This window comes from Daphnia magna, linkage group LG6 (assembly GCF_020631705.1).
Source record: "Daphnia magna isolate NIES linkage group LG6, ASM2063170v1.1, whole genome shotgun sequence".
NCBI classification, from domain to species: Eukaryota; Metazoa; Arthropoda; class Branchiopoda; order Diplostraca; family Daphniidae; genus Daphnia; species Daphnia magna.
Window position 1 is genome coordinate 9,673,159 of NC_059187.1, and position 13,046 is coordinate 9,686,204.

General features: G+C 43.5%; 3 protein-coding genes across 3 annotated transcripts; 1 reads left to right on the forward strand and 2 right to left on the reverse strand.

The window, feature by feature from the left end:
* Nucleotides 1-2: 2 nt before the first annotated feature.
* On the reverse strand, nt 3-8,133 carry LOC116925356. Its single transcript, XM_032932029.2, has 3 exons — nt 3,477-8,133; nt 2,379-2,464; nt 3-45 (listed from the first exon to the last, which is right to left on the reverse strand). The coding sequence occupies exons 1-3, from the start codon at nt 3,924-3,926 to the stop codon at nt 3-5; spliced, it is 579 nt and encodes a 192-aa protein (XP_032787920.2). The 5' UTR covers nt 3,927-8,133.
* Nucleotides 8,134-9,402: 1,269 nt separating this feature from the next.
* LOC116924356 (succinyl-CoA:3-ketoacid coenzyme A transferase 1, mitochondrial) lies at nt 9,403-12,054 on the reverse strand. Its single transcript, XM_032930897.2, has 11 exons — nt 11,890-12,054; nt 11,664-11,766; nt 11,351-11,605; nt 11,224-11,283; nt 10,996-11,164; nt 10,741-10,909; nt 10,559-10,676; nt 10,189-10,481; nt 10,090-10,111; nt 9,781-9,929; nt 9,403-9,706 (listed from the first exon to the last, which is right to left on the reverse strand). Exons 1-11 carry the CDS (start codon nt 11,980-11,982, stop codon nt 9,560-9,562), a joined length of 1,578 nt encoding a protein of 525 aa, XP_032786788.1. The 5' UTR covers nt 11,983-12,054; the 3' UTR covers nt 9,403-9,559.
* A 67-nt stretch (nt 12,055-12,121) lies between these two features.
* LOC116924368 lies at nt 12,122-12,942 on the forward strand. Its single transcript, XM_032930911.2, has 4 exons — nt 12,122-12,432; nt 12,512-12,586; nt 12,646-12,754; nt 12,816-12,942. Exons 1-4 carry the CDS (start codon nt 12,331-12,333, stop codon nt 12,863-12,865), a joined length of 336 nt encoding a protein of 111 aa, XP_032786802.1. The 5' UTR covers nt 12,122-12,330; the 3' UTR covers nt 12,866-12,942.
* The last annotated feature ends 104 nt before the right edge of the window (nt 12,943-13,046 follow it).

Sequence of the window (13,046 nt, forward strand, 5' to 3'; positions counted from 1 at the left end):
CGTCAGGTAGTAGCATGAATGCAGCAATCGAGGCCCATGAAGCCACTTGAAAACAAGAATAAAACACTAGTTGAAAATCAGTTTTAGCGAAGGGACAACATTCGCGCACAGCAAACGATCAAATTGGACGAAATTCTCATCGCTGGATGATCCAAGTCACTTGGTTTCATTCACAGCCGAACGCCAAACTCACGTGTTCAATTGCTTTTGACGCTCTCAACATTTACGACGTCACGTGCACACTGAAACGGGATAATGAAAACGATGTGTACCGAGTTTGAAAAATGAACTGTTTCCCAACGAGATCACGTCGTCCACGCGAAATCTCGACTAGCCCCGGCCGCCGTTGCCGATTCACAGACGACGTCGGATCTCTGGCGACGGTGCCACATTGACCGCATTGAGGACGTTTCCCAAGAAAAATAAATAAAAACACACACAAAAAAACCCTCCCACTTTTTTTTTCCCCCCTTTCACTTTGGGGGTTTGTCTCCGCCATTCCATGTGACGTGAACATCGCTATACCAAAGTTTTTTACGTAGTGTGTCCCGCCAACTGTATTTATATCACATTTGATGAGAAGAAAGCCAGTGATATGGCGAAAAGTCATCGAAAATAGCCACAGCCTTTAAAATAAAAAGCCGTAAAGACAAAAAAACAAAAGAAAAACAAAGAAAGAAAACGACAGTTTTCGTACATTTGTTTTCGTTGCTGTCCCGATGTTACGAAAACATGAAAGAGCCAGTTCGATTGGCGTCACAATGTTTGAAACGCGGGGTAGGTGGGACGCACGGCAGACTGTAATGCGTGTTGAGGCCCATTGGCTATATACCTTTACTCGTTTGAAACTGCTGGATCAGCGTGACAAGTTTCATCATTGGACAGCCGCTGCTGCCGCCACTCTATTTATAAATAGCTAAGAAGAAGAAGACGAGTAAAGTAGTCGTAGTAAGAATATAGGGGAGTTAAAAAGAAAGATCTCTCGTCGCGATGTTTTTCTTGCGGCTTGCTCCAAGAAACTGTTGGGTCTTTAAAAGAAACCCCCCCCCACCCCACCCCACCTCAACTGCGGGCAAGTTAGGGCACAGTAGCGCGTGCATGAGTGTGTAAATTATCTCTGTAAGACATAAGAGAGGAGGACGACTTGCATTTCTCGAGCCACCAGTCGCCTGCCATTCTGGCACCGAGCCCAAGACTGATACACAGACCCGATTTATATATTTTATTTTGTTTTTCCTCGTTGCCATCATCATTTCCTTGGTAAAGTTTTTTTTTTGGGGGGTGTCGAGTGCCCGTGTCTTCCTCGGCCAGCAGCGATTTCTCTGTTATTTCTTCCAAACTGTCCATCATTTTCGTTTTTGGCCTACACCGAGCACGACGGGTTGTCTTCCTCTTCGGGAAAAAAAATGTGAAAACGCGCATATTTTTCTTTTCACGCGCAATGGCGTCATTCGATACATCGAAATGCAAACAACAACAACAAATAGGGAAAGACAAGAAAAGAAACAAGACTGACGTTCAGTATCATTGTTCTTGTCGGTTAGATGGCAGCAACAAGAAGCTCGTTTTTGCGTGCGGGAACGTGTATATATATAAAACTGGACTGTTTGAACGTGTCAACGAGATCGTCACAAGAGACTCCGGACGCCCGTCAAATGTCAATCGTCGCAACACACAAAAAGAAAAGAGACGTTGTCGTTGCTTGCTGCTATTATCTCTTTTCTCTCTGTCTGTCTGTTGCTGTGATTTTTTTTTTGGCAACCGCGACAACGATAAAAAGTTGGTTGGGTCCATCAACATCCACATTTCGACATCGCTCGCCACTGTTGCACCTAACAACAACAGCAGGAGCAAACTATATATGATTGGCTCTTCTCCTATCGTGAAAAATGAAAACTTCATTTCCTTTCGCATTCTGATTCCATTAATATTTCAATATCCTGATCGGAGGGACTTGTCTGGAACAATTCCCAGTCGCGTGAATAACATTTACGCACAAACTATGCTGGATAGAGACAAAGACAGACAGAGACAGGTGAGTTAAAAGGTCATCTCTATAATCATTCGGGCTATCCTGGAACGCATTCGAGTATTTTTTTAAGGGGGGGGGGGTGATGTTTTTGGCTCGCTGCATCTTACCAAACATAAAGATTCAAGAGCACGTCCCATTCCCGGATGCTACGCATTACGTCAGTTTAAATATGTAAGAATCGGATAGGCCCCACTATCGCCATTCGCCTTGTTGTTTTGGCCTGCCATCGTTTGACGACCGGCCAAGTGTTTTTCAATTTCAAATCATTTTTTTGTTGTTTTGTTTCGACGGCAACGATAATGAGCGAGAGAAAATACAAAAAAGAAACAGCGAAATGAGACTTTACCTCCACTGATGAGGACGGAATCCGGAGCACTTCTCGCCGCACGACAGACACGGACGACCCTCGTCGATCTCCAACACTAGAATTCCCTGGAAAACAAAAAGAAAAACAAAACAAAGAACATTACCATATGCATATATACATTGACTATGTATTTGACTTGAAAATGAGGCCAAACATGAGCCAATATCTGCCTGTGATGTCAGTCTACAAACACGCAAGTGGAAGAATGGGCAAACGGACAAAGGAGAAATGAGGAGATATGAATCATCGCCGTGACTGTTGGAATGGGTGGAAAACGAAGAAGAGGAAATTAAAGAGGAGATAACAAAAAAAAAACGGCGGTTGCTTGGTCATTCCGATTTCATTCGAGATGATGTAACTACGATAAGTGATACAACTCAATTTTATTTTTTAAAGAACGCGCGCATCGCCTCCGACTCGCAATAAAAGAAACTCGCATTTTCGGAAGATGAAAACACTTGTTAACGCGTTCTTTTTAACGACGCCATTCCCATTCTTCAATTCTTTTGTAACACACACAGAGGGGGGAAGAAATGAATAAAAAAAAAAAGGAATGAAATTAAAAAATCCAAACGCTAGCGCACCACAAAAGTCCGCAAACGGACCCCGAGGTGAATTTCTTATTCAAGCACTAAATATGGCCACACACACAACAAAAAACACACACGCTCCTCTATATATTCTGTAGGTCTACGGCTCTTTCTCTCTTGTGTGATGATGACCCCGTTGCACGATTATGGGTAAGGTTTTTCATATGAATAGTTAATGTTTTCCAAGACATGCGCGCGCTCGCTTACTCAGTGCAGAAGAAAAATGAAATACAATCATAAACATAATAAAAAGAAAAAGGAAAGAATTCAACAAAAAAAAAAGAACTTAAAAAACCCAACAAAATACGGTGGTCTGGCGGGCGTGAGGCCAGAAGGAGTGGTCCCGCCGTCACGGTATTTTTCTTTCTGCCGGACCAAAACCTAATAGCGCACGTCCATGTCGTAGCTCTTGGACAATTTCGGGCCACGTCTTTTGTCCCTTGATTCGGCACTTAAATGGGAAGGGGGGGAAGGAATAAAAACTTACGTCCTTGATGCGAATATCACGCAAAATTTGTTGCACTTTGAGCTGCGCTGGATTGGGATGGATTTTGGACGGCGGTGGCACGGCACTGACGGCATCCACCAGATAAGTCGTCCCCCACCAAGCGAACCTTCTCTGACGCCACACAACTTCTTCGGCCAGACTGCGCGGGTAGACGGGATCGCGCTGACTGATGCTGCCCGCCGCAATCGACGTTGCCGTCGCGCTGCTGCTGCTGCCGCGGCTGCAAAATCTCGTACCACCTTGCCCGTCACCACCGACTCCTCCGCTGCCTCCGCTCCGGCTGCAGTTCTTACCACCGCCCGAGGCGTCTACGGCCTCAGCTTCGCCATTCAATGATGCCGCAGCAGCAGCAGCAGCGGTTGGATAATAAGTTTGCCGGTGGGTTTGATAGCTGGGACGGCCCGAGATGCACTCGCCATACTTGGCCATCTTCTATCTATCTCTCTCTTTTTTTTTTTTTGATTGTTGCTGCTTGCCTCCCCTTTCTCTTCTTTTCTTCCCCACTCTCTCTCTCTCGACAAGCGTTCCAGTGAATGTGATGTATTACCAGCCGATCCTTTTGTCCGATTATGTGCTAGAACAGAACAGGGAATCCGTGTATGCTCTTATGAATTTCACGTTGCGCCTTTCGCGATAGCTGTTGCCCGTCTCTGCGGACGACGGAAAATACTGGCCCTTAAATGGGCAATTGAACCTCTTGAGCACTTCGTCGCCGTTGAAAGAGCCGTTGCGGCGCAGACGCGTAACCCAGTTGAAGCTATCGAAGCTACTTCATGGGAAATCCATCCATCGATTCCTTCACCGCCCTCCCCGAAAAAGCGAAACAAAAACAACAAGAAAATGAGGATAAAAGAGAACTAACAACGCGAGTTCTCCCACACGGGCCGCGTCTTTGTTTCACGAACACAGATGTGGAAGTCATCACGAAACAATCTTCTCCTGGAGTGTGCAAGGCTGTGTTAATGAAGTATAACGCAATCACCAAAGCCCAAAAATGGGGTTTCATCATCTTTCCTGTTCTTCTTCGTCTTTTGAGTTACTGTTTATTCTGTGATGGCGTCGATGGCTCATCGTATTGTGATCCTCCAGCATCACGTCCCTCTAGGCAAATTTCCCATTGTCGGGGTCCCTCGTTTCCAGGTAGATTCTATCCATTTCTCAGGTTGTCGTTGTGCCAAAATGCCGAAACAAGAGATTTGGTTGACCTCATCCTTCTTGTTCTCACACCGTTTGAAAAAATTGAAAATTGGCGCGCTGAAAATTCAAAAATAGAGAGACCCCGCAATGATAGCAAAACGAAAAGCGTTCGCGCGCAAATCCATCTAGCGGTAGGTAAGAAAGACTTAGTGTTAACTAGTCACGACATCGAGCTTTTCAAAAGCCAAATAGAAATCAATCACGTTCGTGCAGACAAGACATTCAAACTGCAAAGTTGGCGTAAAAGTCTTGCGACGTAATGTCTGAATACGGATTGGCCAATGTCTGAGGCACGTCCCGTTTGGTAATAATCGGACACGCGAAACCGTTGGATCGAATCCAAGTCGGCGTGAAAAACGAACGGCAGAGTTTTCAATGTCCACATTTTTTTCTTCTTCTTCTTCTTCGTTTCCTTTCTCTTCCCGCAAAATGGGGATTTAAAAAAACCAAACGAGTGAGCGCAGCATGGGAGTGAGAAAGAGAAATGCAATGCAATCAACCAAACAACATGTCCGTCATCACTTCAATGCCTCCCACGAAATTCGAAAGAAATAAGAAAAGCAACAAAAGAGATTAGCGGGAGTTGCCGTTTTGCAGACACTGCAGAGTCACCGCCCTTGTTCATTCATTGCTGACTTTGAGCTGTGGGTTGAAGACTGGTCATTGGCAAACAATACATCCTTTCGGCTCTCGTCTTCGAGAGGGGCATACAAAATGAATCATAATCAAAAGATGGATGAGAGTGGTCGAATTTTGGGGTGTTCAACTGATTAGATAATCGAAAGAAAGCATTAAAAAAACAAAAACAGGTCAATCTACAGCTGCGTTCGTGATTGAATGTACTAATCATCTCAGCCCAAAACTAACGTTTACAATGTTGCAAACGCACGAGAGCTACCACAAAAGGTAACCAATCTAATCACACACACACACAAAAATGCCATCAAACACAAATCAATTTTCGGATTGTGTCATTTTCAACCGTTCTCATTTCAAATGCTCTCGTAATGAAGCCAAAAACGTTTTGAAAAAGGTGCTATAATGCCATTTTTCAATGTGAGCTAGCGAGTGGGTGAAACCAGTCCTTTCTCACCTAACAGACCTGATGAGTAGGTGGAGATCTCACGTTACCGGCAGGGAGACAGAAACGTATAGACAAGGAGAGAAATCTTTTTTGTTTCGTTCAGAGTTGATTGTTTGTTTCATTCCAAATGGAAGCGTAACGGATAGGGGTTGTTGACGTCATCGGCTTGTCCTCTCCCAAATACGGAGGAATGATAGAAAGGGCGACGGGGTTATGGTGTTGTAACACCATCGTCGGATTTCAAGTTAAATGGTCGTCAAAACATCGGAGGAATGAGAAAAAAAAATATATGAAAAATTTCAAGAATAATGACGTCGTCGTGACTATTGGCCGATGCCAAAGTCCTACGCTACATTGCCACCCTCCTCCCACAGCGTTCATTTATTTTTTACCTGCGCATTTTCTTGATTTTCATTTCACAGTTCTCGTCTTTGGAAGAATCGTGAGCCAGAACAAGAAGAAATCTGGTCTTCGTCCAGACTTTTTACCGCGTGACGGAATCTACTCTCTATACCTTTCTTTTTTGCTTTGCTTTGCTACCCCCCAATGTGGATGTTGTTGCCCTTTTACGGCTGGACGAGGGAATCTCTTCAATAAAATACCAGTCTAGCATTTCCATTCTGTTGTTTTGTTTTTTTTTTACCTGGGCCGTCTGGTCCTTCGTTGACGGGAAACTTTACTCTGACTTAACAAGCCCTGCGCTATCATCGACACTGGAGGAAGGGAGGAAAGTTCTTTTCGGGTATCGCGCTCGAGTATATAAGGGTTCAAACACGCGACGGATAAGCAACCAACCGGCTTTCAAATATTCGAAAGAAAAAAGAAACAAATCTTTCAAAATAGGCCGGCACGCAGATAGGCGTAGATGACGCATTCAACAGGGGTGGGTTTCTTTTGAAAACATTCGATGCTTTAGCTTTAACATTCGGGGCGGCTCCGTTCAACATCGCCTCGTCTCACTTGTTGCCCAAGATATCGCCATTTGATTTCTTGAATTACCGGTAGTCTTGTCACATGCATCGCCTTCGATCGTTTGCATATTGTGGCAGGTACGCCGGACAGCGAATGGAAAACAAGTAGCTTCTAATGAAACAGCAACGAGTTTTCACGATATCTACAATCTTCGGTCTCACGTGATTGGTCGACAAACAAATCACGCTCGACGGCGCAGCGGAAGCTTCAACCAGTCGTGAAAATAAAGAGCGATGGACGAAACAACAACATTTCGTTGGAATAGAAAAGCTTCGCATCGGTCATTGTTTTTTTGTGCTGCACTTTGCAGGCGATTCGAATTCAATTCAAACAAAAGGCCAAATACAAAACGGGCGAAACACTGCGGAGACACACCGAGCAAAATACACAGTGGGAGAGGAGCTGTTTGTTAAGTAAGAGACCATAACCGTACAAGGAGCGGCCATGACTGCATCGAAAACCATTTGGGTTGGGTCCTCTCGTCTTTATTCTCTCTTTTCTTATTTCTTTCCCGACTATTCGTCGGTCACTATTTTTTTTTTTAATTTTTCCTCCCTTCGTTCAGATTTTATCATCTGGGTTCTCTTTCTCTCTCACTTTCGGTTGCGTTTTTATGTGCGTTTCAAATGCGTTCCCTTCCCAAAAGCAGCCACATTCTCCGTTCATCTTCAGCAGCGAAAGAAAAGAAGAAAAAGGCACATGTTGTTCGTCCTCTAACTCAACGTGCAGATTCAACTTTACCGCTCTATTACGGGAGGGGGGATCTTGTTTCTGTTTTTTTTTTTCTTCTACGCCATCGATCGTCTTAAAATGCCATTGCGCAAATGAAGTTGACGGGTTTTTGGCGTGCAGGGAAACCCACCCAGGGTCGAATGCGACGACGGAAATTGAGCGCTTACTTCCATCGTTCGGAAACGAGAGAAATGCAAGTCCCAAGACTCTCAATGCTGTGGTGAAACGCTTCTTTGTGCGGTGCATTTCACCAGCACGGTACGACAAGAGGACGGGCAAATAACTCTCGCAAGGTGACATCATCGCCATACACAGATACGAGACGGGTATAAAATAACAGGCAACCAGCCGTCATGCCCCTTTTTTTTACTACTACCCAAATTCGGTGTGGGACAATTGGTTTCTTCTTTCCCATTTTCCAGAATGAAAAATAGCAAAGAAAAAAAAAAATTGAAATTCCAATTAGAATACTTAGAAAGAAAGAGAAAAAAAAAGAGGGGGAGGAGGATAAAACGAAAACAAATCCGGGAAACTTTGCGGCTTCAGTTCCTGCGGTTGAATCACCTTCCGGCATTCAAGTCGCGCGTGATAACAGGGTCGAAAACAACACCAGAATAAAAAAATGAATGACGATTTGGTGTTTCCACTAGCGCTTACCGTTTGCGCGTACACTTCCAGCGGGTCCAGCATTTTCAGCGGTGGTTGCGCCTTCAGATGATTGGCGTGCTGGCCATTCAGCACCATCTGATTTTCCTGATGGCCCGTGCTCACTGTGGAACTAGCCTCGGCCATCCGTATTGACACGCTGTTGACGCTCATCGTCTCCATGGTGACGTCGTTATTCGCACACTGGCAAAACAAAGCAAAAAGAAAACAAATCGTCAATAAACACGACTAGACATTCCACCGACGGCTGTCACGGCCGACCGCAGCAAAAATAAGGACATACCAAGGTAAGAGAGAGTAGCGATGGAAACGTAGCAAGATGGATCTAATGTTGACCGGTCGCTGCGATGTTGTTGCTTGTAATTCCGCGCCAGCCAGTAGTCCGTGCGTGACGCCGAAAGGAAAAGACGGGGGCAACGAGAGGAAATCGCCTTTTTTTTTTTTCTTTTTTCTTCAATGGAAAGCGAAAGAAGGCGCCAGAGGGGGTTTAGCCAAGCGAGAGTGGTGTAGTGTCTGTGCCTGAATGCCACGGCTTCGTTAACAAACAAACAAAAAATTGTCTGGAGCACTCGCACGCAGCGCTCGACCGGAGGCAACTGAGCTTCACATCAAGACCTGCTGGTCGTTTTATATCACGGAGAGGAGGGGTTACATGCTCACGCTCAACAAAGGCCTGGGCGCTTTTCAAGAGTTCTCCCGATTGGATGAGCCATCCGAAGCGGTACAAGTCTGTCTTGTTTTGTTGTTTTTTTTTCCCCATTTTCATTTCAGTTTTTTTTTTTTTTTTGACCCAGTTTTTTTTTTTTTCTTTCTTTCTTTTCGTCGTCTTATAGACACACGAAACGAAGCCAAGACCAAATGTGCACGCTAGGTTAGAAAAATGAAAATAAATATTAAGTGCTTAGTGCTAATATGCCCCATGAAGCGTGTCCGGTTTCACTGGGCGGTTTCTCTGGGCGTGGATGATATTTCATCGAAGAGCAGTAAAAAAAATAAATAAAAAAGACCGGCAAAAATTAATTAAAACCCAAAGACAGAAGAAAGAGAAAAGAGTTCGCAAGTCGAATGACAGTTATGAGTTAATCAACTACTAACTTGTAAGGTAAAAATCTGAAAATTGCCAACGTTTTACCCTGTGACGATGATGGAGCAACAGCCTGGCCTTGAGCGGGGCCAAAATAATGATCTCCCGGAGCGCAGCCAAAGGTGTAATACCCTCGGCTGTCAAATAAACCCACTGCAGCTTGCGCGAACCAACCTAAACAACTGCTGTATTATTTATATTGTCGTTAAGAGCATTTGAATATCCGAGTAAAATGAAGAAAATCTGAACGCTTCATTGGGATGGGTAATGCTAGATTTGTCGTGTTTTTCGTTTGTGTTGGGTTTTGATTGATTCCACGGTTCTTCTTTAGTCGACGCTGATTTGGCCCATTGGCTTTAGATCGGGCGACACCTCGAACATGCAGCCAGTCGAGTCGACCACTTCTTGGACGGTGACACCTTCGGCTAATTCAGTCAGAACTAGTCCTCTTTCTTTGACCACCTCAAAAACGGCCTGGCACGGAGTTTGGAAGTTTGTTTCAGCCACAAAGTCAAAGTTTCCTTAATTTTTCAAGAATGTAAACGCACTTTTTCCGTAATGATGAGGTCGACGCATCCCTTCCCCGTAAGCGGAAGAGTGCACTCTTCGAGAATCTTGTGCGCACCTCCTTTGGCAGTGTGTTCCATGGCAATGACCACTTTGGTTCCAGGTGCAGCCACCAAATCCATAGCACCACCTTTGGGAGTTAAAAACCAGTAAACGCGGGAAACAAAACAAGGAAAATTATGAACAAAACAGAAGGGGCTTGGTGGTTTTTCTTGCTCGTTTCTCGCTCCGTTAAGCGATAAGCGTCAAACACTCGAAACTACATGGGCGGAATATTTTTAATAGCATACCCATTCCTTTCACGAGGCGTCCCTGGAAATAGAAAATATCGAAGATGCATTTCGTGTTTAGAGAAAGTTAAACAAGCAACAGCAACAAAATATACTTACGGGAATCATCCAATTGGCAAGGTCGCCATTACTTGCGACTTGCATGGCTCCCAAAATTGTGAGCTGTACATGTCCGCCACGAATCATGGCGAAGCTTTCATCACTAGAGAAGTACGCACCACCTGGCAGGACGGTCACAGTCTCCTTGCCGGCGTTAATCAGATCTGGGTCCTGTTCTCCCGGATTAGGGAAAGGGCCTAGGCCCAAGATTCCGTTTTCACTTTGCAGCACTACGTTCATGCCAGGGGGAATGTAGTTGCTGGCCAACATAGGCATACCGATTCCCAAGTTGGCTGGAAGTAACAAAAGGTCAATAAAAAAAACAACTAAACCAAAAGGGGGAAAAAACAAACAAAGAAATCTTACACACCAAACATGCCGTCTTTGAATTCTAGGGCTGCTCTTCGTACAATTCGTTCTCTCATCAGATGAGCGGGACTTGTGGCAGCGGCCGAGGTACTACCCGCGGTTTTCTTTACGGTGACTTTCTACTCTCAAATGCATATTACTTTCTTATCGAATTCACAAAAGGACTTCTACTTGTAATTTTACTTCAATACGTTTCTCGAATTTTGAGCCAAGGAGAACTCTTTGAACGTAGATAGAAGGGACATGGACATCTTCGGGTGGGATAGAACCGTTCTCGACGATCTCTTCAACTTCGGCAATCGTTATCTTAGCTGCTTTACACATGGTGGGGTTGAAATTGCGCGCAGATTTTCTACGAGGAAAAGGTAGACGACAGTAATTAGTATAACTGGTAACTTCTATCACGAGAATAGTTCAGCGTGTTACAAAGCGGCATACCTAAAAACCAGATTCCCTGCCTTGTCGGCTTTCCAAGCTTTGACTAGCGCAAAATCTCCCGTAATAGCTTCTTCCATTATGTAATCCCCACCGTTGAAGTTTCGACTCTCTCTTGGGGCACTTTGCTGCACAACCTTGCCGCCAGGACCATAGCGAATGGGAGACCCACCTGAATAAATGGTTTAGGTTTACCTTTGATAAGACCCAAAATCACAAACCAATCAATACCTTCATGAACCAGTGTTCCATATCCTGTTGGTGTGAAAAATGCTGGAATTCCTGCTCCTCCTGGAATATTCCATGAAATTGAGTAAACAAAATAAGTTATTATTGTACAAGTTTGCTGAACTGTTACCTGCCCTGATTCGTTCAGCTAGAGTTCCTTGAGGAGTCAGCTCCAACAAAATCTCTCCAGATAGGTATTGCCTTTCAAATTCTGCATTTTCCCCCACATATGAGGCAATCACATGGCAAATCTGTCTCTGCTTTAGAAGGAGACCCAAGCCAAAGTTGTCAACTCCACAGTTGTTGGAAACAACAATCAAGTTATTGACTTTCGATTCCAAGAGACCAGAGATCAAGTTCTCAGGGATACCACATAAACCAAATCCTTGTGTTGAAGTATTAGCATGTTACGTTAACAATATTTCACAGAAACAGTGGGTTACCTCCAACCAAGAGCTTTGAACCAGATGGAATATCTTTCACTGCTTCGAAAGGGTTGTCATAAAAATGTGCTTTTTTTTGGCTGCTGGTGCTGAAGGAATTTTTCTTAAAAAACAAACAAGAACAAATATGCTTACATGCTATTCGGAACCCGCCTTAAGGTCATTTTAGATTACTGAGCGAATTTAGATTTAGTAATATCTGATAAAGACCTAGACAAATACTTACATTTTGGAAACCAATGTACGGTTTTATCGATAGGAGGGCAACAGAATTAAATGATATTCTCTTCGAAAACGAAAGGCTGCGAAATAGCGCCATAATGCGTGCTCGGGAGTCGGGAGTCGAGAATGAAAATTTACGCCACACCTCTGCAAGCTGGCTCCGGCTGCTATTCAGTATATTCACCTTGATCTTTTTCAGCGACGTCTGCTAATTCAACGATAAAAATTTGTAGGACCACTTGTGCATATTTAGCTATAGCAAAGGTTACCGCGCGAAACATTGTTTTTGTCATCTTGTTCTTTATGCAAATTGTTCCTCTTGGTTCTCACTGCTCTTGCTCCGTCTTTTAAGGAAACAAAGGCCCATTTGGAGAACTTTTCCAGACTAGAATAAATCATTCGACGTTTATCCGTTAAGTAGTGTTCGAAAGATTTCGATTTCACTATGCAGTTCCCTGCCACTTCAACCGTTCGAGTCCTCGGAACAATGCTCTTGACTCATGAATATGATCACAAAGACATCTGTGTTATGGGTTATCCACAAGAGGCATGTATTTTATTTGCCAAAAGTTGTTATATTGTGTTTGATGATTAAAGTTATTAAATTATTGCATTTTTTTATGTAGGTTGCTAATAATAGTCGACAGTTCACTTTGAAGACAACTGACCAAAAAAATATTCAAGTTGTTCTTTCACAGCCAGTAAGGAATAGACTGATGTATATTGTGAATCCAAATTTTACACTTAAGCTTCTTATCAGATTGCAGAACATCTTGAAGGCATGGTCCAAGTCCGGGGAAAGTTTGATGGACAACGAATCCAAGCTCAAAGTTATAATAAGCTTTTACCAGAACTGGCTGGAGATTTTGGTAAGTGAAATATTTTCCAAATAAGCTTGTGTGTAATTTTCAAAAAAAAATTCTTTTTTAGATGACAATACCTACAATGAAGCTGTGAAAATTCTAAGGAGCAATGAATAATGTTTTGCCATAAGTTGTAATGTATCAAGGGATGGTGGAAACAAAAAATAAAATCTTAATTTCTTTTCTCTACCATATACATATGAACTTTCTCAAGTCTTTGTTTGTGACAACAGGTTGCCTAATCAATATGTGTATATTTTTAGCCTCTTATTATATTTCTTATATATTTGTAGCTTTT

Coding starts and splice junctions, on each gene's coding strand:
- LOC116925356 (XM_032932029.2), bottom strand. CDS start 3,926: ATGGCCAAGTATGGCGAGTGCATCTCGGGCCGTCCCAGCTATCAAACC. Junction 2,465..3,476: donor GTGATATTCGCATCAAGGAC/GTAAGTTTTTAT, acceptor TTTGTTTTCCAG/GGAATTCTAGTGTTGGAGAT. Junction 46..2,378: donor TTCCGTCCTCATCAGTGGAG/GTAAAGTCTCAT, acceptor CTTGTTTTCAAG/TGGCTTCATGGGCCTCGATT.
- LOC116924356 (XM_032930897.2), bottom strand. CDS start 11,982: ATGGCGCTATTTCGCAGCCTTTCGTTTTCGAAGAGAATATCATTTAAT. Junction 10,482..10,558: donor ATTCAAAGACGGCATGTTTG/GTGTGTAAGATT, acceptor TGTTACTTCCAG/CCAACTTGGGAATCGGTATG. Junction 9,930..10,089: donor ACGCCTCGTGAAAGGAATGG/GTATGCTATTAA, acceptor TAACTCCCAAAG/GTGGTGCTATGGATTTGGTG.
- LOC116924368 (XM_032930911.2), top strand. CDS start 12,331: ATGCAGTTCCCTGCCACTTCAACCGTTCGAGTCCTCGGAACAATGCTC. Junction 12,433..12,511: donor TTATGGGTTATCCACAAGAG/GCATGTATTTTA, acceptor TTTTTTATGTAG/GTTGCTAATAATAGTCGACA. Junction 12,587..12,645: donor AAGTTGTTCTTTCACAGCCA/GTAAGGAATAGA, acceptor GCTTCTTATCAG/ATTGCAGAACATCTTGAAGG.